This window comes from Rhinolophus hipposideros (assembly GCF_964194185.1).
Source record: "Rhinolophus hipposideros genome assembly, chromosome: 14".
NCBI classification, from domain to species: Eukaryota; Metazoa; Chordata; class Mammalia; order Chiroptera; family Rhinolophidae; genus Rhinolophus; species Rhinolophus hipposideros.
Window position 1 is genome coordinate 40,309,627 of NC_138060.1, and position 24,103 is coordinate 40,333,729.

General features: G+C 35.0%; 1 protein-coding gene across 1 annotated transcript in view; it reads left to right on the forward strand.

Moving 5' to 3' along the window:
* KCNH8 (potassium voltage-gated channel subfamily H member 8) overlaps window positions 1–24,103 on the forward strand; it is a gene marked incomplete at its 5' end in the record, with an annotated part of 310,088 nt that overhangs the window by 155,773 nt on the left and 130,212 nt on the right. The window contains 2 exons of the mRNA XM_081072214.1: window positions 10,436–10,563; window positions 15,582–15,822. Of these exons, the coding sequence (XP_080928340.1) occupies window positions 10,436–10,563; window positions 15,582–15,822 (369 nt within the window). The remainder of the gene's footprint in view (window positions 1–10,435; window positions 10,564–15,581; window positions 15,823–24,103) is intronic.

Below are 24,103 nucleotides of genomic sequence, written 5' to 3' on the forward strand. Positions count from 1 at the left end.
CCAGCTCCAAGCTTTCATTAATCTTAGATTCTCAAGGGTGGAAAGCAATGAAAAGACCTCAAATGCTGCACTCAAAAATCAGTAGAAACAGACCAATACCTAGACATAACTTGAAAATTATTTTTTTGACAATTTTGAAATAGTATAGATTTAAGGGAATTTTCAAGGATAGTAGAGAGGAAGGTCCCACTTGTTCTCTATAGTTACAGCTTCCATTATTATATATAATATCAAACCAGGAAATTGACATTAGTATATGTGTATATAGTTCTATGCCATTTTATCACATGGGTAGATTGTGTGACTACAACCATCATCAAGATATATAACTATTTTAGCATTACAAATGTTTCCCCCTTACTACCCTTATATAGTCATACCTGCCCCCCCACCATCCTTAACCCCTGACTACAAATCATCTGTCCTTCATCTCCAACAATTAGAGAATGTCATATAAATAGAATTATGTAGCACATAACCTTCTGACATTAGCTTCTTTTAGTTGCTGCACATATCAATAGTTTGTTCCTTTTTATTCCTGAATGGTATTTATGGTATGGATATACCACAATTTATTTAACCATTCACTGATTGAGAGACATTTTGGTTATTTTCAAAATGTTTTCAGTTCTTGGATATTACAAAGCTGCTATGAAAAATTGTGCACAGGTTTTTGTGTGAACATGAGTTTTAATTTCTCTGGGACCATCGTCTAGGATTGTAATTGCTGGTTTGTATGGTTAAATATGTATTTATTGTTTTTGTTTTTCAAGAAACTGCCAAATATTTTCCAGTGTGACTCTATCATATTACATTTCATCAACAATACGTAAAATATCCAGTTTCTCCACATCCTCACCAGCACTTGGTATTGTCACTATTTTTCATTTCAACTGTTCTAGTAGGTGTGTAGTGATATCTCTTTGTTGTCTTGACTCCATTCCCCTAATCACTAGTGATGTTGAACATCTTTTCATGTGGTTATTTACCATTCTTATATCCTCTTTAGCAAAATGTCTCTTCATGTGTTTTGCTCATTTTCTAATTGGATTTATTAATGTTGAGTTTTGAGAGCTCTTTATTCTAGATAGATGAGTCTTTCATCAGTGATTTGGAAATAATTTCTCCCAGTTTGTAATTTTTGCTATAAATGTGTTAATTTCGAAGCTAACATCAATTATTAAAATTCTACAATAACAACAGCAATTGTTTTGAACCAAGACCAACAAAAGATTTTGGCAGGAGGAGAGTGTTTTGTCATTAAAATTATTTCAATTGCCAGCACCCGGTGGCAAAACTGACCAAATGTGTATCATTGAATTTATTGTTGTTTTTACATTTTCCATGGACAACACTTCTCCTTATTGCCTACACTCAGGTTGGACTGCTCCCACTCTCCTGTCTTGGTATTCTTCCCCTGCAATAGACGCAGAGACTGGCAGGCTTTTGTTACCTGCTCAGAGTAACAAAATTCACAGTAGAGGATTATACAACTCATTATATGAAAAATCATAAAATATACCACTCATAAATGTCTCTTTAAAAAATCACTCAAAGATGTATTCCAGCCAAAATTATAAATGTTAGAATGTGGAAACTATAAATTTGTGTCTTTCATAAACCAGTTGGGACCAGTTATATATTAATCCAGGATTTTTCTGTTCATGGAGTAAACCAGGCCCTATAGCAATTCATTACATTATTCTTCTATCACTTCTAGTCATTTCTATGTATCAGTAAATGTTTGTTTCTGGGGAATATCCTTTACCCCACTGTTCAGACGGTAACTCTTACCCTGACAGAACACTACTTAAACACCAGTTAATTGGTTTGATTCCGACCCTGGGAAAAATGGTTAAACTGCAACACTGTTGATGTAGGAGATCTCTGGAAAGCAGCTCTGAGATAGAGATTGCAGGAAGTTGATTAGGGAGTCCTCTTAGGAATAATGCTTAAGAATAAAGGAAGAGAAGGACGGGCTGAGCAGAGGGAGAAGCTGGCTGCAATGCAGTTACAAGAAGATATGTTGCCAACTCCCAAGTACACCACCAACTAAAACTGGGAGGCCTTTGGAGTTGGACAGGTGGAAGGTTCCATCACACTCCCATGTTGACCAGACATTGAATGCAGACTGTTCTTGAAAAAGGATGTCACCCTGATCAAGATCATTTTATTTTGCTGAGGACAATTCAGAGTTGACTGAGGGCTAAGAGGTGAGGGCTCTGGGCAGACACACTCGCAGCAACTGCACACTTAGGCCTTTAAATTCTAAGGGGGAACCTGGGCAGTATAGCACAACATGCATTACAACTTTGCTGGAAGGTAGAATCATTTAGTCTTTTCATTTGCTGTTGCAATAGCAAGGTTTAATTAGTGGTTAAATGACCATTTGCGTAGCAAACCTTTTAAAAATGATTATATATATATATATGTGTGTGTGTGTGTGTATATATATATATATATATATACACACACATATATACATATATATGTATATATATAATTTACATATATACATGTAAATTCATATTGAATGAACTGAGCTATAGACTTTTTTTCTTAGTTGGATAAAGCTGAGTCCAGTCCCATGTCCACTGGAAGATATTTCCCCTTTAACCCTCTTTATATCTAGGTACTGTGATTATTCCTGTGTTATACTTAAGATTAGTCTACATAATACAAGGTCAGTGATGTAAAAATAAAAAAGCTAAGAACAAAACAAAAATTAATTCACCAAATTTTTAATTATTTCTGGAAGATGGTATTATGATCGACATTCGTTTTCTGCTTTATGCTGTTTTACATTTCTCAATTTTGTAAAATGTACATGTATTATTTTTAATATTCAAGGAACAAATATTTATGTACTATGATTGCAACTGAATTTATGAAAAATAAATGCAATACAAATTTGGAAGGAAATGCATAAAACTCCTGATATTGAAAACAACCAGGCATTCTCTGTTTTAATTTTTCTGTATTTTTTAAAATTTTCATAACGAATTTACATTTCCTTTATTTTCTTTTGTTTTTGTTTTGTTTTTGAAAATTTGGGTCTTTTTACAAATTACAAATACTGTGAAGCTTTTAATGTCACCCATTAAATAAGAGTTTTCTGTTAGTTACTGATAGATATTTTCTATTAAGTTAAAGATTTCTCCTATTGCTTGCTTATCATGAAGTTAAAAAAAAAGAATATTGAGATGATAATTCCTTCTTCATAACTCTACTGAATTATATAAAGATTCCCTAAGATGGAACCACTCTTGACATAAATCCCACATAAGCATGGTACATTTTCTTTTACTACGCCTTTATATTCAGTTTACTAATGTTTTATTTAGGATCTTTGGATCTATATTTAAAGTAGTTATAGTTTTGTATTATACTCATCTAGTTTTGGTATCAGAGTTTTGTAGATTTTTAGACTTAATTCAGACATTTTCAAGCTTTTTTGTTCTCTGAAGCTTTAAAAGAATTATTTGTTCTTTAAGGCTTGATAACATTGACCTTTAAAACCATCCAAAATAGGTTTTAGTGTTGAGTGATAATCAGTGTGGGTGAAATGGTCTTTTTTTCAACTTTGTTCCACAGTTTTTGATCTACTCAAGGTTATTACTACGTTTTGGGACTCTTTTGGTAATTGACCACCCCCCCCCCAACATATCCATTTAATCTAGAAGACTGTGATATAATTTTGCACAGAGTAATTCATAATTTTAAGGTCTTCTAAATTCATGGTACTTTTAAAATTTCTTAATATTGTTTGTGTTATCTTTTTTCCTTGAATATAACTGACAGTAGTTTAATTATTTTCTCTTCCTTTTGTTTTATTGATCATATTTTTTAACCTTTGCTTTCTATTTATTTCTACTTTGATTTCTATATCCTTCTAGTTTACTCTTACTTGGCTTTCTCTTTATAGATTATCATATTTTTTTTGTGACTTGAAAAGTGCTACATATTTTACATTTTAAATATATATTTTGTTTCATGTATTAGATATTTACATATGGTATCTTTCATAAAACGTGCACTTTATTTTCTTCTGATTCATCTTTGATCACATCCATTGGATTAGGATATCAAAGATTCTTGGTAACATCTCTTTTTGAAAATAATATTCATTTCCAAAGTCTATAAATTCATTTAGTAATTTCCTTTAAAATGAAGAGTTATATAGAAATTTGAAAAAATTATAATAGCAAGACTTTGAAGTAGATGGAAGATGTTTTCACCCATATGATTTCTAATTTTTACGTTTTTTTTTTAAACTGTCTTTGCAGAACTTAATCAACTATTTTCAATTTTTCATGAGCATGTGAAAAGAATGGGCATTCTATGTTGGACAGAATCATAGATATATGTCCATTACTAGATAATAAATAGTATTAAAATTCTCTATAATTTTATTTATTTATTGCCACCACAACTTACCAATTTCTGAGACAGGTTAAATTATTCCACTGTGATTTGGTGATTTAAATTTCACTTGGGTTTCTAACCATTTTTTGCTTTCAAGGCTGTATAATTCATTGCATAAAAATTCATGAATTTTATATTGTCTTATAATTTTTAATAAGGTTTTTTTTAAGTCATCTTGAACCAGATGTCTGAATTAATATTTAAATAGTAACACACACTCTACTATGAAAATGTTATATTACAAAAGTATTTTACAATATAAAAGAGGGGATGTGAGGGGGAGTAGAAAGGAAATGGAACCTAAAATAAAAACTGGAGAGAGAGCATTTTCCAGTGTATGTCTCTTTTGATGCAAAGAATGGAGTGAAAATGGGAGAAGAAAAGACAGCAGAGAAAATAATTCCTATCCAGGAGACAGATCCATTTTGACTCAACAGGATAACACAGATAACTAAAAATACCTAATAAGAGGTGACTGCTTAGTTGTCTGTATTCTGCTGTGGTGAGGAAGAAAGAGCATGAGATTTCAAGTAAAATCATTAAGAATTCAACTATCAGCCCTTCTGCTTTGAATTTTGGTAAATTACACAATTTCTATGACCTTCACTTGCTTTTCAATAAATGGAAAAAACTAATGCCTAACAAAGTAAGGATTAAATAAGAGCCAAGACAAAGTTCTCATGCCTAGAACATGATGGGAGTGAAGGGAATATTGCTAATACTTGATGTTTTGTTGAAAAGTCCTAACTCGCCAGAGTATAAATATAACTTTTAATATTTTCCTGGAAATTATCCTCACTCAGTATTATTCAAAAACTGCAATTGCTTATTTAATCATCCTGCTTACTGACATAGTACCATCTTTCCTTATATGTTACTCATTTACCTTTTTTGACCTAATGGTAACTGCCAGGTCATTGAAATCTCCACCTTCTTCCTATCTGTTAGTTCACTACTGTTTTCATTTTCCTTCTACCTGAGTTTTCATGGGTCATGATATTAAAGTCTCTTTCCCTAAACTCTTGCACCTCTTTATTTTCTATCTATCCATATGGCAAAGCTGTAAATTCAAAAGAACCAGCAATCCATTTTTTCTGTCCTGTACGCAAATGGTTAAGAAGTGCTAGAATAAAACCTACACTAGGGCAGATGGGAACCCCTCTAAATGTATTATTAGCAGCTTCAAATAGGGCAGTCAAATTCCGCCAACAAATCTATCACTTTCCCTACAGGGCTTGACAGCCCATCCTCTACAACATATATTTCAAGCATTCTTTATTCAAACCACCAGCTCCTATGTTTTCAAACCACCAGCTCCTATGAATTACCCCTCATCCTTAGCATCTGACTTAACCTCCAAAGTCAATGAAAAAGGAGAGAGAGAGAGAAAGAGAGAGAGAGAGAGAGAAAGGAAATCTCTCAGACAAGAGCCAGCTCATCTTTCTGCAATCACACCTATATGTTCACCTACATCGTATAATCAATCTCCTCCTTCCCTCCTATTATAAGAGAGGGATAATTTCATAATTAGTTAAGTGACAAAGCCATGCAACTTTACTCTCAAGATGCATTTTGCACGTATCATCTTTGCTCCACCACAACTGCTACCCCTCTAGTTTAAGCTACTGCCGTGTTTCAACTGATCTACTAAAATGGCCCCCTGAATGATTTCCTAACAACCTCTACTGATTCTTCCTAATCATTTCTCATGCTGCATGTCAGTGTGTTATTTTGAAAACTCAAATTTTCTCATGTCATTTGAAAGCTTAAAACCTGGCTTCATGTATGTGCAGGGGCTGTTAATTATCCTCCAGAACTCATTCATTAAGCACAGAACCCTCTCTAACTTACAACTAAAATTTAACAGTGGATATGGCTGCCCAACTAGAGACTATATTTCCCAGTCTCCTTTGTGTTGAGTGTTGCTATGGTGTAAGTAAAAGTGATGTATGCAATTTCTGGTTCCTTCGTAGGAAGCTTCTTGCCCTCAACTTCCTTTTCCTCCTTCACAAAGGGAAGTTGCCTTGGACTCAAAGATGGAGGCCTCTATGTCCAAAGTCAATGAGAGTTACTCCACCACTTTAGATTGCTAATCTCTGTTCTGTTACAGGAAAGGAAAAGTGAGACAGAAAAAGATACTCAAAGTGTGTTTCTTATTCCAACCACTACATACATACATTTTGGGGTCTTTGTTAGATCAGCTTAGACTATTCCCTAATTAATACTTTTACCATTTCAATAGAGTAAAAATCAAAATTCTTAATTCTCAAAATTCAAAGGCACTAGGTGTCTGGCTTCTTCCTACGTTCTAGTTCCTGTTTTTTGTTTTGTTTTTTGTTTTTTTGACTTCTGTTCCTCTCATTCTCTATGTCCTTAACTCCTGATCTTCTTTGTTCTTTAAAGATGCTGAGCTCCTTTCTGCCCAAGGCCCTCACAGCTTTTATTTGCTCTGTCAGGAATGTTTTTGTCTCTGCTACCCCTCATCTTATTAACAACTATTTCATCTTCAGTTTTTAACCCTGAGTCATTCATCTTAATTAATTGATGACCCACCCATATTCCCTCCCCCACTCCAAAGAGTTTGATCAGGTTCCTCTGTTAAATGGTCCAATACCACTCTAGTGTTGTCCTTTTTTTGTTGTGAAATATTTCTGACACTAAAATGTATAATATAAATTATATATGTAATATGAAAATATTATTACAAATCCCCATACACCCCCAAATCCAGTTTAAGAAATAGAATTTTACTAATGCCATTTACTAAGGCACATAGTCGCCCCGCTAGAGACTACATTTCTAATCTCTTTGTAGCTAGCTGTAGTTGTGTGATTATGTGTACTTTTACAATGCCTATATTCCCCTAAACAATACATTTTTCAGTTTTGCATATGTGTGAATATTATAAAAATGTTACCTGTGTTGTCTGTGTACTTCTATTTCTTGCTTTTGTACTCAATATTATGTTTTTGAGAATTTCTATGTTAATATTTCTTCATTTTCCATTTATTCCCACATAAGCCCAGTTTAATGGCAATCTTAATATCCTATGTCATGACATACCACAATTTAGGCATTCTTTTGTTTATGGACATTTGGCTGTTTTCTAGTTATACACACGAACATACATGTATATTACATATGTGTATATATTTATGTTTGTGTATATGTGCAAATAACAAATATTGCTGTCATAAATATTTTGTACATATATAACTTTTAAAATGAATTGCTCCCTATTCTATTTGTGATATTTTTTTTTCCGTTTGGGAGTCACCAACCCAGACAATTTTAAATTCATTCTTCTGCGTGGCAGATTTTAGATCACCTAAGTGGAATGATTTTCAACCACAATCTTGCATGAGGCTTAAATTGTGACTAAAATTTTTCAAGGAAAACTTTTTTGCTTCCATTTAGAGCCAAGATCAAGATAGATACAGTTCTTTCACATTTCCATTTGGTCTCTTTTTTTAAGACTATAAATTGCTGTTTGATTTGGAAAATCTCAGCTATTAATCAGGTTGCTCCACTGAGAAGGGAATTGGCTCACTGAATGTCAGAAATTTCTCATCTGGTCTATTTTATCATTATGATTGTCATTCCACCTGGCATTTTGACACTGACTGATATTGCTGAAGCAGCCTGCTAGCCTTTCCTATCACATTCCTATAGACACTGTCTTAAAACTCTGGCTGTTTTAAAATTTAAATACATCTAAAGTTCCTCTCTGATGGGTTAATAATTACATTTTTAGACGCAACTTATGAGTTCTATGCAGACCAAAAAATTGAATATATACAAACGTGATCTTAACTTTTAGCAATACAATGAAATGTGTTTTGTTCAGCCATGAGTTTCCAGAAAAGTGCCCCTTTGGATGTTTACATTTTTTTCTAATCTGTTTTTAGTGATTCAAGCCTATAGTAATATATTTTATTTTAAACTTTCAAAGTATGAAACAAATGTGAACAATGAAAAAAGCACATGTAACATCAGATTAGACTTTTGCAATGAATAAAACATCCTATCTTCTGGTTATTAAAAGCACTGAAGGTGGAGTGGGAATGGGGGGGGGGCTTAAATTCTTTAAAAGACTTGGAGTCCAAGCTCAGACAGGCAGGGACAATGATACACATTAGTCTATGTGACACTGAATACCACGTTACATTCCTGCACATTGGTTAAAGTCATTAAGGGACTTGGTGCTGTGTGAGGAAGGAATAGGGACATTAGACGTATCTGGCTTCACGTACTAGCTCTACTCCTCACTAGTTGCGTGATCATATGTCATGATACTAGACCTTTCAATTTCCTCATCAGTAAATGGAGGATAATAGTACTTATCTCAGGGTTCATGAGGATTAGTTGAAATAAATACTGAGGATCTAGAACAGAGCTTGGCACGTAGTAGCCATCAATGATAGTTACAAGAGTTTCCCCAAAGAAACAACCAAATGAAATCCTTTTTATGAAGTAGAGGAATCAAAGAGCCTTCATAATACCGTAAAGATTTCATGATGAAGCTTAGATAAGGAATAGTTTTAAATTTTTATATTTTGCAATCATTGTATTATACATACAATTTATTTAAAATGAAAGTGTATGTTGACCAACTGACCAAATACAAACTAAGTGTTTCTTAATATCACATCATCGATGTATTTACTTCTCTTGGAAAACAGCCCTTTTGAAAGAAAATAAAATAGCAAATCCCCACTTAATTTTGCTGAAATAGAGTCCAAGTGGATTAAAGATTTAAATGTTAAAAATAAAAAGTAAAGACATAAAGATGTTGGAAGAAAGCATGCATAGAATTACAAAATAATTTTTGAATGAAGACTGTTTCGTTGTGCAGGACATAATGTCCAGACACCACAAATGGATAGATTGATAAGTATGACGACATACAAATGTTTACACTGTGTAAGTAAAATCTAAAGTCAAGTAACAAAATGGAAACACTGTTAGTAGCATACATGACGAGAAAATGGAGATTAGTATGCAAAGAGCTGTTACGCATACGTAGAAAGGTACCAACAACTTCAAAATTGGCAAACATATGAATAGGCTTCATAAAACTAAATGTAAATAGGCAATAAGTATATAAATGAATGCTCATCCACGTTAATATGTTTTAAGTGCAAATTCAAACAATAACATTTTAAAACTATCCAAGTGTTAGTCAGCACTCATTGAATATTTCACAATTTTGATGTGTACATGGTGAAGCAGCCACATTCTTTCACTACTGCTAGGAATGCAAATTGCTAGAATGAAATTTGGAATATGTATACAGAAATTTTAAATGTACGTGCCCACGCCTTGTAATTTATTTGCTGAACATGCTGACACACCAATGCAAAGCTATTTGTTTAAGAATTTTCACTGCATGATTAAATACACACTTTTTTAAAATTCTGGATAAATCTAAATGTGTCTGATAGAAAAATAGTAAAATAAATAAGGCAACTTGTATCCGTAACATGGTATGCCCTTAGCTATTGAAAAGAATGTGAAAAGAACTACAATGTGCATATTTGGAATGATTTACAAGTTATTTTGTTCTGAAAAAAGTAATATGTAAACACTTTTTATTGTACACATTCATATATGCAAAGAAAAATTAACATAAATGTGAATATAGGATGTATATTAGATTTTTTTTGAAAAAAATTAAGAAAAAAACACGGGGAGTAGAATTATGGATATGAGTGTGGACTAGCAGGAAAAGATTACGATTTTTTTTATTTCATCCTTTTCTAAACTATATTAAAGTTCCTCTATGCTCATGTGTATTTTACTTTAAAAATCTAATGCAGTTAATATAATGATAAACATATATAAATTGTAAAGGATTGAAATTAAATTAAATGTCAGTAGACGCCAGCAGATAATTTTAGGTATTGAAAAACATGTACTATGTGCTCTTGAAAAGGAACTGTCAAAACTTGACTCTCTTATGATGACATGCTGCATTTATTGCTGCTTAATGAATTTTATTTTCCTCTAGACAAAGCCAGAGGAAGATCAAGAGCAGGTACTCACTTTGACTCAGCCCGGAGACGGAGTCGAGCGGTCCTTTATCACATCTCTGGGCACCTGCAAAGAAGAGAAAAGAACAAATTGAAAATAAATAATGTAGGTGGTATGTGTGTACACTCTGAATGCTAGCATTTTCCCTGGTGGCAATGTGTGATTCGCTAAAGAAGGGCTCCATTGACTGATTTATTGGCTTTCCTAGATTTTTTTTTCCACTTTGGTTTGTGCTTTCCTATAAAGAACAAACTGGAAAAGGTCAGTAGTCATGAGGCATTTCTGTAATAAAAGTACTTAATCATAGTGTTATCACAGCATAGAGATTAGAATATTATTGCAGCCAGTGCAATATGGTACTAGGGATACTGCAGATTAGGGATATACTGGCTATATTTACATGAAAAAGATGATGCAGGAAGTCATATAACACATTCATAATGTATTGGTTAAAACTTCTCAAATTTAATTTTAGTACCATCTACTTTCCACTTTATCTAATTTCATTTAATGCTTTTATCCAGGGGGACCATGAACAAATCAAAGTCATTACTCCACTTAAAAATTTACATTTTATTCAAACATGCAGTTGGAAATTTCACACAGTGGAACATTGGATTTGAAATTACATGCCATACGTTACACAGTTTTGTAAAAAGCTGCATTCTTAGTAAATGACAGGAGAGCTACTCTCTGAAACCTGGTGCTTATCTCTCAAAAAGCCACAGCAAGTAACTGTGCCTATAAAAGGTGATTCTTTGCAGAAGTTTACATGACACATCCTCCCAGATTTCACACTTAATTTCATAATCCGTTCCTAGCACTAAGAGACTTCACTGAGAAACCCAGAACGGTATCTGTTTAGTTGTAGATATTCAAAGGCAATTTTTCAAATGATGGAGTGCCATTCATTGGCATTGTGGAATCTTTAGCACACACCACTTTGGTGGGCGGGGGGGAGGTAGGGGTGAGTATGGGTGGCAGTTATAAATACTCAAGGTCTAATTTGGCAGTGACATTAGAAAAAGTCACAGCAAACAACCAGAGCTATTTTGGAATCGATCTAAGATCCAGCAGTTCTGGGAGTTGGGGACACAGAGGATGCTTTGCCATCTTACTTTTTACATAGAAAGCTCGAGACTCCCTAATCTGACATACAATAGCTTTGATAAAAGTCATGTATCAGACATACGAAGTATCCGCGTATCTGATTGTAGTGAACAAACGAACGAGCAGGAGCTCAGGTGTGGAGTGAGATCTGACATGAAAGTGCTGCAAATCTGGTTCTGCTTCAGTGTGATTTCTCTCTGGAAGCCAGAACAAGCTGTTTTGATCCATTTGTACAGCAGTGCCATCACCCATGCTGGTGCTGGTCTACCAGGCACTGCTGTTAAGAGTCACACACTGCTTATTTTGTCCTGACTTAATATAAAGATTTCCTAGGGATACGTGGGCCTAGTGTCACCTGGATTTCCTGAGAATCCAGAGATAAACTTACAACAGTGCGCATCACTTGATCTATGGAGCCTTCTACTAGTTCCTATTTACATCTCCCTGCAGTTACCTCATCAGCCTTAGTGACAGTAAACATTCTAGGAAGAAACAAAGGTAACCACATCTGGGCTCGATTCTATGCAAGTCAACAAGTAAAGCACCTAAACCAATATTAGCCAGAATCTACCATGCTGAAAGCTGACACTATCTTCTAGCCTTTAGTTGAGAATCACTTGGACATAGCAAGCATTATTGAGCTTTAAAATTCATTTGCTGAACATGCTGTTTTTCCCTTTAGAGTCAACAAAGTACACAACAGTACTTACAGTCTGTTTTTTAAAAAATCATAATTCCCACTGCTTAGATAATTTGCTAAATTGCCATTTCTTTAACAAGTACAAACATCAGGGTGGAGCATTAAAATGATAGATAGTGATTAAGGAATGTCTAATCCACTCAGTGACTCTAACAGTTCAGGTAATTCTTACTTCTGGTAGTGACGTGTGGAGTCAGGACTGGCCCTTCGTTAAAGGAGAACAGGGGAGAATGGCTTAAAGACAGCAGGACGAGAGAAGGAAGAAAAGGAAAAAATAATCTGGAGAGCTTACTGGCTAAACAATCAATCTTTAGGGAGTTCTGGCTCTATTAAGATTCACACACACACAAAAGACTTCTTAATATGTCTGTAGCCCTTTGCTGTTTGCAGATTCCATTTACATACATCGTATTATTTGACTCTTACAGCGAGCTTGTACTAGACATATTAGTGATGCAAAAGAACAACTTATTCGAGATCTCAAAAGTAAAAGCAGCAGATGTGGGACCCAGCTGTGAATCCTCTGACTCAAAGCCACTGTGCTTCCACCTCTACCTTGCTGCCTCTCTGATCTAGTCCTGTGGGCTAGGAATATATGATTCAACCATAGACAAAGCAACTAAGCAGGCTATTAGCAAGGTTTCTTCCCAATCAGCATGCAATACCTTTTAGTCATGGTTCTTCCTTTGCCAAGCACATCTTGGAAAAGGTGTTTAATTTCTGCTCTCCTTGATTTCCTACTCTGTCTGTTCAATGACATTGGGAGATCAAGTGTCTCCAACACAAAGAAATGTAAAGTTCACATGAGAGGCTTGGGAGCTTGGAAGGAGAGTGCTTTAAAACATGTGACTACCACCAGCAGGGTATGAGTGGTCATCAAAGGCATACACTATGCTGTTGGGATTACTCTGTGGAGTGATAGTAGAAAGAGTTTTCTATTCCTTTGTTCATTCAAAGAAAGTGTTTCAAAGAAATGTTGCAAAAATAGTTTAGGAAACAGTTACCTTAATTAGGCTTTAATCTTAACCATTGTGTTTCAGTAATTCCTAGGGTAGAGGTTAAATAGTTAAAACACCATTGCTACTGAAGGACATGCATCAAAATTAATAAATACTTTATAAATAAAAACTGAGAATAGTTGGTTGTATTATTCTTTGGGCAGACTCCATATGTTTGAAGGTGATAAGTAATGTCTTTTTCCCCCTATTTGCTGAAAGCACACTTTCCAGTTATAAGAAATTGTCTTCCATTCGAAATGTTTTTGGTAAAACTTTATAAACACAGTGGTGGGATGAGAGGAGCATCTATTTTTTCACTCAGGTGATTGTGTCAAAGTATATGCAGGATTTGAGTTAAAAACCTTTCAGAATTTAAGTCTAATCTGAGATGTAAGGATTCTCAGTATCTTTTAAAATAATTTTAAATAATGTGTTTTATGTAGCTTAGAATATGAAACATTTATTTTATGATTTGTAGATATAACTAATATATTGCTGACCTTTTGCATCAGTATTACTAGTGCTTCATATAAAAAAACATAGTCCAAAGAAAATTCCTTACTTTTTTTACTTTTCCAAACCCTTACTCTTAGAGCTAGCTTCTCTCTCAAACAAGGTAAAATTTTCTTTTCTGTAACCTGATAGGAAGAGACTTATTTGGATGGAAATTGAGATATTCCCCCAGGCCTTCTGATAATGTCTTATTGTAGTAAATATTTGAAAAATATATATATGAGAATCCATCATGTCCTATTATTATAAATACAAGTGCTTATCAACCTTGAGGAGATTAATACTTATGGAGTCTAACTCTCTCTAATGCACCAATCTAAGCTTTGATGAGAAGTTCAACAGTTGTACTTCATTCTCCTTTTCTCAGTTCTATGCCAAAATCCATCTTTGGAATTTGTTCCTAGAATGAGATGAAGGAGGCAGGTCAAGTATTGGAGAATTAAGTGGAATGTGGATGCAGTGGCAGATAGGCATCAAAGAACAATCTAGAAGTAGTGAAGCAGTTTCTCACCATGAAATCCTGGCCTTATGAGGTTCCCGTGTGGGTTGAGTGAAAATATTAACAGGAAGTAGAAGTGTGTTGGGAATGCCTACCAAGAAAAGATGCAAGATAAGGGGTGCCTTATTATTAAGGTAGCAGAAATATTTGGTTATGGATAGTCACCACTAAAGAGCTAAGTATTTCAGATTGCTTGGAACCTTTCTTGAATCCACAAGTGCTTCCGGAATCCCTGAACATACCACATTAATTCGTTCTTCCCTCAATGGCTGAAATAAGGAAACACACTTTGACCTGTAAGTAGCATGTATTCCACAACTTTTAACTGTTTTGTTCATTCAACTTACTTTCAAATTTAAGTTTCCATTACCTATCTTGCATTTCTCATTAATTGAGGTCAAAGCAAGGTCTGCAAGTATTTGGCCATAGACTCGTCAAATTTCCACACACAGTATTGTTGGGCCTCCCTTTGTCTCATAGCAATAAGGAGAATTGTTCATCAATTTGGAGTGCTTTCAAAGTGAAGTGCTTTTGCAGTTATAAAAACTCCATCCATTCTTCTGCGTTTAATCAGCTACACAGTGAACTCGGCCTTTCTCCTCCCATGACTTGAATTGTAACTCTTAAGCGACTGTTTCTCATTTTGCCATTTTAACAAGAGCTAGCTGGTGTCAGAAGGAATCCATGTCAACCAAGGTTATGAGATTTGGGTTCCCAACTTGAAACTTTACCAAAAACAACAATGCAAAATATAAGCAGGTAGTACAACCTGTTTATATTTCGAAAGAAATGTAAGCAGTTGTTTACAATAGAATATTAATCATATATCTCTATCATTTCTAGGGGAAAAAATGGCAGCTTTGCTGTTGTTAGAATTTCAGGTTAAATATATTCTTTAGATAATGACTGTCATCTCAAAACTATAAGTATATGGAATGTCCCATGACAATAGCAATATAAATATATCATGTTTAGAATGTGTGTCGGGCTGTACTTGCAACTATGGATGTTTTTAGGTGACATTTTAGGTAATGATCTTTTTATTTTTAATGAACAAAATCTGGATTACTCCCTTAACATTCATGACTAAATTGCCTATTTCTGTTACTTATAAGAAAGATCTCTGCTCCATTTTAGTATATACATCTCTGCTTTCTGTATCTCCAGCTTCTGAAAGTCACTTGTAAAATAGACTGACATTGTCTGTATGAATGATCCTGCTCACAGAAGCGAGTTTTAAGGCTGTGTGATCCCTGTTTCTAACGTTGTGTCTCCCTTCTCTTCTTTTTGTCTTTATCCACAGAATGTTTTTGTAGATAAACCAGCATTTCCGGAGTATAAAGTCTCTGATGCAAAAAAGTCCAAATTCATACTTTTGCATTTTAGCACTTTTAAAGCCGGCTGGGACTGGCTTATTCTTTTGGCGACGTTTTATGTTGCCGTGACCGTACCTTACAACGTTTGCTTTATTGGCAATGACGACCTGTCCACCACTCGGAGCACGACAGTCAGTGACATTGCCGTGGAGATTCTTTTTATTATAGGTAAGAACCGACGGCTGCTTGCCTGGGTGATTTGCATAGGGGAAGTAAGTTGTGTTCCAGATTTTTCTGACACAAATTTCAACTAAGATCCATTTGCATGGGCATGACTCAGCCTCTGATGCAAATTTTGGAGAAGCACATATTTGGATGTCGGAAAATGGCCTCTTCCAGTTTTCTCCCTGTTCCTTTATGTCAAACCAATCTAAACCCATACTTTGTGTCTCCATCCTTATTTTGTCAAAAATGGGCTGAAAAAAGACTTAAGGGCTATTGTGTTTTTACGCTCACATCCATCATGACCCTAACGGTGCAGGGTCAGAGATGGGGCTTGACAAGAATCCATCGGTGGTGTTCTGATAATGGTCCAGTCCTGGGCATGGTTTTCCATACCCTTCCATGGCTTTTCGACATGTTGATGGTGGTTGCCGTAAGAGACCTGGTTGCAGATGCAAAAGATTACATAAGCCCTCCAGTAAAATCAGGAGAAGCAGTATCTGATTTTAACTAAAAAGCCCCTAGGGATGTTTGCTGAGAGTATTTATCTCTAGAATATTAGGAACCTCAGGTGAAGCTGCATCTGCTCTGCTCTTGTAAGGTTTTTCCTATATTCCTGTCCCTTAAATTTACATCTTGGTTAGACCAAAGCCTAGCTCTTGTTTGCTCATTCTAAGGCACGTTCTAGATCTCCATTAAAGCTTAGACTCCCTGTGGAGATCCTTGTACCTTTCATTCACCCGTGTGGAATTCGTGACCATCATTCGCAAGCTGATACCTACTTCTTTACCTGGCCACGGTGATACAGGGCAATATCCTTATGGTAAAGATGGGAAAATGTTTGGACACTGTTTTCAAGGAATGAGAAATGGATCTCAAAAGTTCAAAGAAAAGGAAAAAGTAAGCGAGGCAGAGCAAATCCTTTTTTCAGTGGTGGTGGTACTTTTTTCTCTGTGGGAGCTGGTAAAGCTTTGGGGTCAGAGTGGGTCCTCTAACTGAATGAGCACATGTTGGCTCCGGATGAATTTGTATGATCTGGGTGTGGCTTTGGCATCACTATTAACATTGTATGTACTGGACACACACTCACTCCTCAGAGCTGTGTTAGTACTCCTGCCCCCACCCCAAAAATGGTGGCTGTAGTAAGTTTAGGCCACTAGATGGCAATGTTGCTTAGTTGGGTAGCTTGGTAAGGCCACAAATTCAAGGAAATTTTTTTTTTTTTAACTTGAACTATTCATTGGAAAGGTATAACCATAAAGGGATATTAAATCATTGTTAAATGGCAAATAGCAACATTCCAGTTTGTAAAAGAATTTAAAATGAAAATTGTAGACAAATTGAGTGTGTCCATATAACAATCCATTGTGGTTTTATACCCTTTTACTTTGCTAACCTTTGATGTCTTCTTCCACCCATGACACACACATAAAATAGCACTCCACAAGGACTCCCTGGCCAAAGTTCTCAAGAACTTGAGAAGTCATGCAACATGTCTAAGCTTGAGTATCTGCTTAACAAGTATTTCATATAATAAGAGTAGTTATTATTATTTAAAACTTGGTCGTAGGAAAAAGGTTGCATATTGGACTTTCTTTTCTACTCTTTCTCGTTTTTAGATATTTGAAATTCCAAGGGTTTAGAAGCCACTTCTGGTACTGCATATTCATTGGCAGGTTATGATGATGTGTTTACCCTCAGAACTGCCACCTATGAGAAATTTTTTTTTTTTTTTAGGCTGCTTTCCTCTTTTAAACCAATAGAGTCTGGCTTGCCGCCTGATAGTTCTCCCAAACCTTTTGTGTTCTTTCTTTCTGTGATTTCTCCTGTGTTCCAGGTAGCAAGGTGTTTCTCTAGGCGAATGATACAGTTGTCTCCCTTTATCCATGATTTCACTTCCCATGGTTTCAGATACCTGTGGTCAACCCTAGTCTGAAAATATTAAATGAAAAATTCCAGAAATAAACAATTTATAAGTTTTAAATTGTGTGCCGTTCTGAGTAGCATGATGAAATCTTGCGCCCTCCCACTTCATTCTGCCTGGGATGTAGATCATCCCTTTGTCCAGCATATCCAGGCTGTGTATACTGCCTACCCACTAGTCACTTAGTAGCCATGTTGGTTATCAGATGGACTGCCGTGGTATCACAGCACTTGTAATATCTGTATTGGAGATTCACAATGAACGGTAGTATTATAATTCCTCTGAGCCATTCTGTGATAAAGAAATTTGTTCAACTGTGATTAATCCAGCACCTTCATAAATTATTTTTGACCTCAGAACTCATTCCTCCCCAGACCACTTAGTAACATTCTTTTGGGAAGACGTACTTAAAAACATTCTTCCCTGATAGTGTCCATAAAGAAAGTACCTGAGAGTAACTATGCTAGTTAAAATAGAAATATGAATGATGAGCTTGACTTTCTCCTGACTACTCACTTCCTCTTAAACTAAACTATAAACCACATTAGTTCTTTAGGATCAATAGGGCACAAGATTTGGCTTTCTATTACAAAGCGATTATAAAATTACTTTTAGTTTGAAAACCAGCGTTTATAACTGAGGATTCAAAGCCTTATGAAAAGTTAAAATGAGAAGTGTAACCTGCTGGTGATTTACTGAATCCAATCTTTCTTATTTATAGGTGGGAAACTGAGCCTTCATGATAGGCCCTAGGCCCCATAACTAACTGAGGTCTCCTGGTTATTGGATCCGGTTTCTTAAGAGTACATAATCAATATGGTTCCATTTTCTGAAAAGTTACACTCAACTTGCTTTGCTTTATTTAAAGAAATGAGGGAGAAAAATGAGAGAAATAAGTGCCAACTTCCTTTTTTTCTTGCGTGAATGCAGAAATACATAGTTTAAATCTCTGATATCTCAGTGCTAAAAACTGTAGCATACCCATAGGTCCAACAATCACTTCCCCCACTTCCTTGCTAAAAACCCAAAGAACCCAATTTTGTGCAGGCAGTAGTATGCCCAAACCCAGGAAATGACTCATGAATATTCTAAGCCACTGGTAATTCTCCTCCCCTTAGCCAGTTTCAAGTGTAGGGGTGTGTGACCAGTTCTGTCTAATAAGATCTAAAGAAATAGTTTCTGAAGGTTTCTTGGAAATCATTTTTCCCCTGATAAAAGAAGAAACACATGTGACGAAAATATATTTGTGTCCTTATTCCTTCTTTACCTCGGGGACATGTGGATGGGAGGATGTGTTGTGTGTAACTACTGCAGACATCCTTAACCATTAAGAGAGTCATAGAAAAGATGTGGATGGCAGAGCAGAAAGTTGACATATTGCACCTCTAGACTCCTTGCGGGGTGATGTAATAATGTCCTATTATTGGAGCCACTTTTAGTTGGATATTCTGTTACTGATAGTTATATCATTCTTAAAATGTTTCTTTAAAAATTACCACCACGATAAGAGCTATATACGATGTCAGAGGGGTAGTGGATGGGGGGAGGGGTTTATCACTTTGTGAAGGGTGTAAATGTCTAACTAGTACGTTGCTTTGTACACCTGAAACTAATAAAGAAAAGAAAATTAAAAAAAAAAAGTACTACCCTAGCATCTGCGACCCCTTGCACTGGGTCATTTCAGACGTTCTAAGATATATCCTTTCTAAAGAAACAATGCTCTTTCTTCTGTCCTGCCATGCCGCTCTGAGGCTATTCAGGAAGTGGTTTGCACATTCTTCTTTTCTGCTGTTATAACCACAAAGGCTTAGACTGGAGGTGATGCCATGAAGCTATAACTCTGATTGATTTGGTCTAAGAACTCCTCAGAATGCAGGTGATCAAAGGAAACGCGGTACACAATTGTACTTCCTATTTACTACTTTCACCTTAGCCATAAAAGGACAGTGGAGAGTTGTGTGGGGTAAAGGGCAATTATACATTATATGGGCCATTCTATCCAGGATTGAACATCTAGCATTCTTACCCACTACTCATCAGCAATTGTTATGACAATCCCAAACTACCTGTAAACACTTGAAAGGCATTTTTTTCCCAATGTTATATTTTTAAGGTTATGCTCTGTGTTGATTTAGGTCATTTGAGTTTCCTGGTTCTCAGTGGGGACAGTGTCACAGTAGGAAATGTTCTAGAAATACGTGAGTTTGACTTGAATTGATACATCTGCATTACCATACTTTGATGTTTATGTAGTGCTTTTAGATCACAATTTATATATTTACAAGGATTTTACCGCAGCTAATGAATCGAATAGCTATAAGTGCAATATTTCTTATGAGCATATAACTAAATTTTCATCATTTCCAATTGTTTTATTTTTTTTTGTCTGTAATGCTTTATTAACCAGGGCTTTTATTCACTTACATGTCACTGAATTTTGCTATTTCAGAATCTTTATTTCTTCATATCATTTATGACATAATTAAGGCAGATATATCTGTTTACACTTAAGAGGGGAAAAGGGAAAAAAAACAAGAAGCAATTTATCCAAGATCTAGCTAATTACTGACCAAGCTAGGACTATAACCCTAAACTCATTTGTAAAATGGGGAAAATAGTAGCATTATTATAAGGATTTAATGAGGTAATTTTATCAAGAAATAAGCTCACTCACTGTTTAATCAGTAGTAATGAGTCTTGTCAATAATGCTACGAAGCCCATATCTCTTCAGTCTGTTTTAATATCCACTATTTTCAGAAAATCAGCCCTCTTTAATACATACTGAAAATCCAGCTAATTGTGGAAATAGTGTCGACTAGAACATTCCACATCCCTTGCTTTCAGGAACACAAGTATCTGGGGACTCATTTACCACTTAAAGAACCTAAGACTTTTACAGCTACTTCTACAGACTTGGCTTAGTATTCTTTTAGAAAAACCGAGAGAAGGTCTCTTAAATACCATCATTTTATATCTATCTAAGTCCTGCATACTGCATCTGCAGTGCTCTGGGATCTGGTATGCATTGAACGATCCCAAACAATATTATAGGCAATTATTCCAGTGCCTTCTCCCATCGAATCTTCCTTCCATCACAACCTTTAGGAACAAGGAAGTAAGCTGATCTGCATTTCATCTCCTTCTCTTTCCTTCCAAGCTCTGAAGAGGTCTAAAAGATCTCATCACCGGGGCTTTCAATAACACAGTCCAGAAGGAAGTTATTAGCTAAAGGCTTAATCACCAGCTTTAGAGTAACTGAGACTTGCCTCTATTCAACAACGTCATAATTTTCCTGAATCTGTGTTCAATTTCTAATAGTATTTTTAAATACATTTTGCTTTGTAAAGCATCTACCCAAGTCCCCTCTTCTTTATAAATATGCCTTCACCGTGGAACTGAAGAGTAATGTTCTTAGACCATTCAACTCTAGTTTGTTAACTCTGCAGTAGAAATTCAAGGCTCAAAAGAAGTACTTTCTTTCAGCATTCTTGGGTGTTTTGTTTTGTTTTGTTTTTCCTTTTTAATGTTAGGGTAAAATATATAAATCTCAGTGGAACCTGCAAAAATATAGACATTTTATTGCTATTTTAGTGTACAAGCAAACCTCAACTTAAAATACAGTCATTTTTCTGAAAAGGGCAAAGATATGTCATTATCCTCCTTAGTTAAATTACTAAAATTAAGCATACAGACTTGGATACTGGACAGAAAGACTTCTAACAATAAATGAAGTTGAAATTTCATGGTGATCAAGGAATTAAAATAAATTTTACTGCTGAATGATGTGGGCATACTGGTATTCCCAAACTATGCATTTGGAAGTTTTGCTTAGCATTTGTTTTTATCTTAGTATTTCAGTCCCTCCCTCTCTCCTTTCCTCTCTTTCTCCATCAGTCTCATCCTTTTTTCCTACCTCTCACATAATCACATTCTCCCTCCTAGTCTTTCTCTGCCTTTCAAACACTGGATAGCAATTTAAGTCCACACAAACATACAATCCCATATCTGCATACCTGTACCCCTACTATTCAAAACTGATCTTGGATTGAGTAATAAGATCACTTACTAAGAGTAATAACTCAGGATGGCATTCATAGCCATGCCTCAAATTAGACCTCTGTCCCATGTGGCCATTTTTTGCCCAACTCTGAGAGTATTCCCAGTGTCTATATTCCCAGATAATACATTTGGAGTATCAAATAAATGGAATGTGTTGTATTGAGAATTAACAATTGACTAGAAATGAATCAGTGTCCACTTGGCTACTGACCAGCTATTTTCTGCTGAATAAGTCTAAGCCTGAGCATAACAATAATTAAACAGAAAACTACCTTGCCACTACAGAGTTCCAGAGAAGTGTCACATACCCAGTGTCTTATCTCAAAAGAAATTTTGTATATCAGAATTCCTTGGGGGTTGAGGGAAGTGCATTGAAAAGTAATATTTTCATTATTGCTATTAAGAGCTCCGAAATAAGGTGGCTTAAAAGTACCTACTCAAGCACTTAAGCAAAGACTGGAATTGCATTTATTTTGCAAATAGACTATCAGTTTAATTATTGCTTCTTTAGGCTTTTCAGAATTCCTCATGGGAAGTGCTATGATAAGTCAGCTATTGAGCAGATACCCAGGATATGTGACCGCTGTATTTTCCTTAACCACGTGAAACTGCGAAGCAGAGTGTTTCTATTTTTCATTGGTTCAAAAACAGCAATTAATATTGTCCTTAGGCTAGAATAATGGGTTTATGCTTGATAATAAAAAGTACTTTATTCACCATCATTTCTTATTAGAGAGACATGTAGATTTTTGGAAAGATTCCCAACAAAATCATACTCAATGGCAATGTTCTAACACACCAACAAATTATATTCTCAAAGCATTTTCTTTTGTTTGGTTTAATTTCTCCTCTGTGGCTGTACCATGCTAATTATAGAACCTTGAAAATAGAAACAGTGGAGGAAAACAATTGGCCTTCAGTCACACCCATTCCAACACAACCACTTCTTCCAATTGAAATCTTTCTGGTTGTTGATTCCTCTGTTTCTTTTCATGTGGTTGTGATCATAGTCTCTGCAAATTTAGGTGTTTTTTTTTTATTTTTTACATTTTAATATAAGTATTTTATAAATATTTATAAACATTTAATATTTGCACAATATACCATCATGTAAATGAGCTATTCTGTTTAATGTCTTATTTGTTACACATTTAAGGTGATTTTTTTGGCCACTTAAAAAATCATAAAGAACATCACTGTGGAAGAATATATTTATTCATTAACAGAACAAATATATATTCAATATCCATTGTTTGCCATCCCATTTTAGATGTTAGAAATAGATCAGTGAAACAAATAGAGAAACTTGCCCCCATAGGACTTATATTGCAATAGGAGACACACAGGAAACAAATAAGTAAAATATATAGCATGTTAGTGTTGAGTTGCATGGAGAACAGTGAAGCAGAGAAGTGGGAAGAAATTGGCTGCAATTTTAAATGAAGCAATCAGGGAAGAGAAATAAGAACATGACATTTAAATAAAGATAGAAGGGAAGCAAGAAAACAATCAACTGTATATCTTGATAAAGAACATTCCAAACAAAGAGAACATCAAATGCAAAAGGCCCTACTCCTACATTTGGAATTATTTTGAGGAGTGCAATTATTGAGCCAAACAATATTAATATATACAGCTTAAAACATTTTCAAAGTGTTATTTTTAATTAAATTATCCTGAGTATTTTGGTCGAAGAAGTTCTAGTTTAAATGCAGTTTGTTTGTGCTAATGTCTTTTACAATAATAGTCATTGTGACAACTTCTAGGTACATGTTGCTTTCTGGCTTTTTTTAATGCTATACAGTCCTTTTATTCAATGGAGTAATTCAGATAAAACAATGTTATCAATATTGTATTATTTTTATTTATTCCATTTTTTTTCCTTAGGAGATTAGATATACATGGAAAATCGAGTTGTATTTGCCTGACAAACACAAAACTTATTTCACAATGTACCTGAATTCATTATGTTTAAATATGAAATGTTTGTGAGATGGCAAATTTGGAGGAAAAAGGTCTTAGCACACATTCGAGAATAATGCAGCCCTGCGACTCACATATTGCAATAAATAGACTATGGAAAGGAGCATGTTCTCATAAAATATGAAACAATAGTACTTGTTTTGAACTAGGCAAGGAAATTAAGAATGGAATATTACCAAATTTAGAAACCCAGAAGAAAATTGTGAGTTCTTGATTTAGAAACTTATTGCACAGTAATGAGGTTTTTTTTTTCCATTTTCCTCTCACTGAACATGAACTCTGCTATGTCATTCTCTCCTCTTTCCATTTTTTCAAGTATA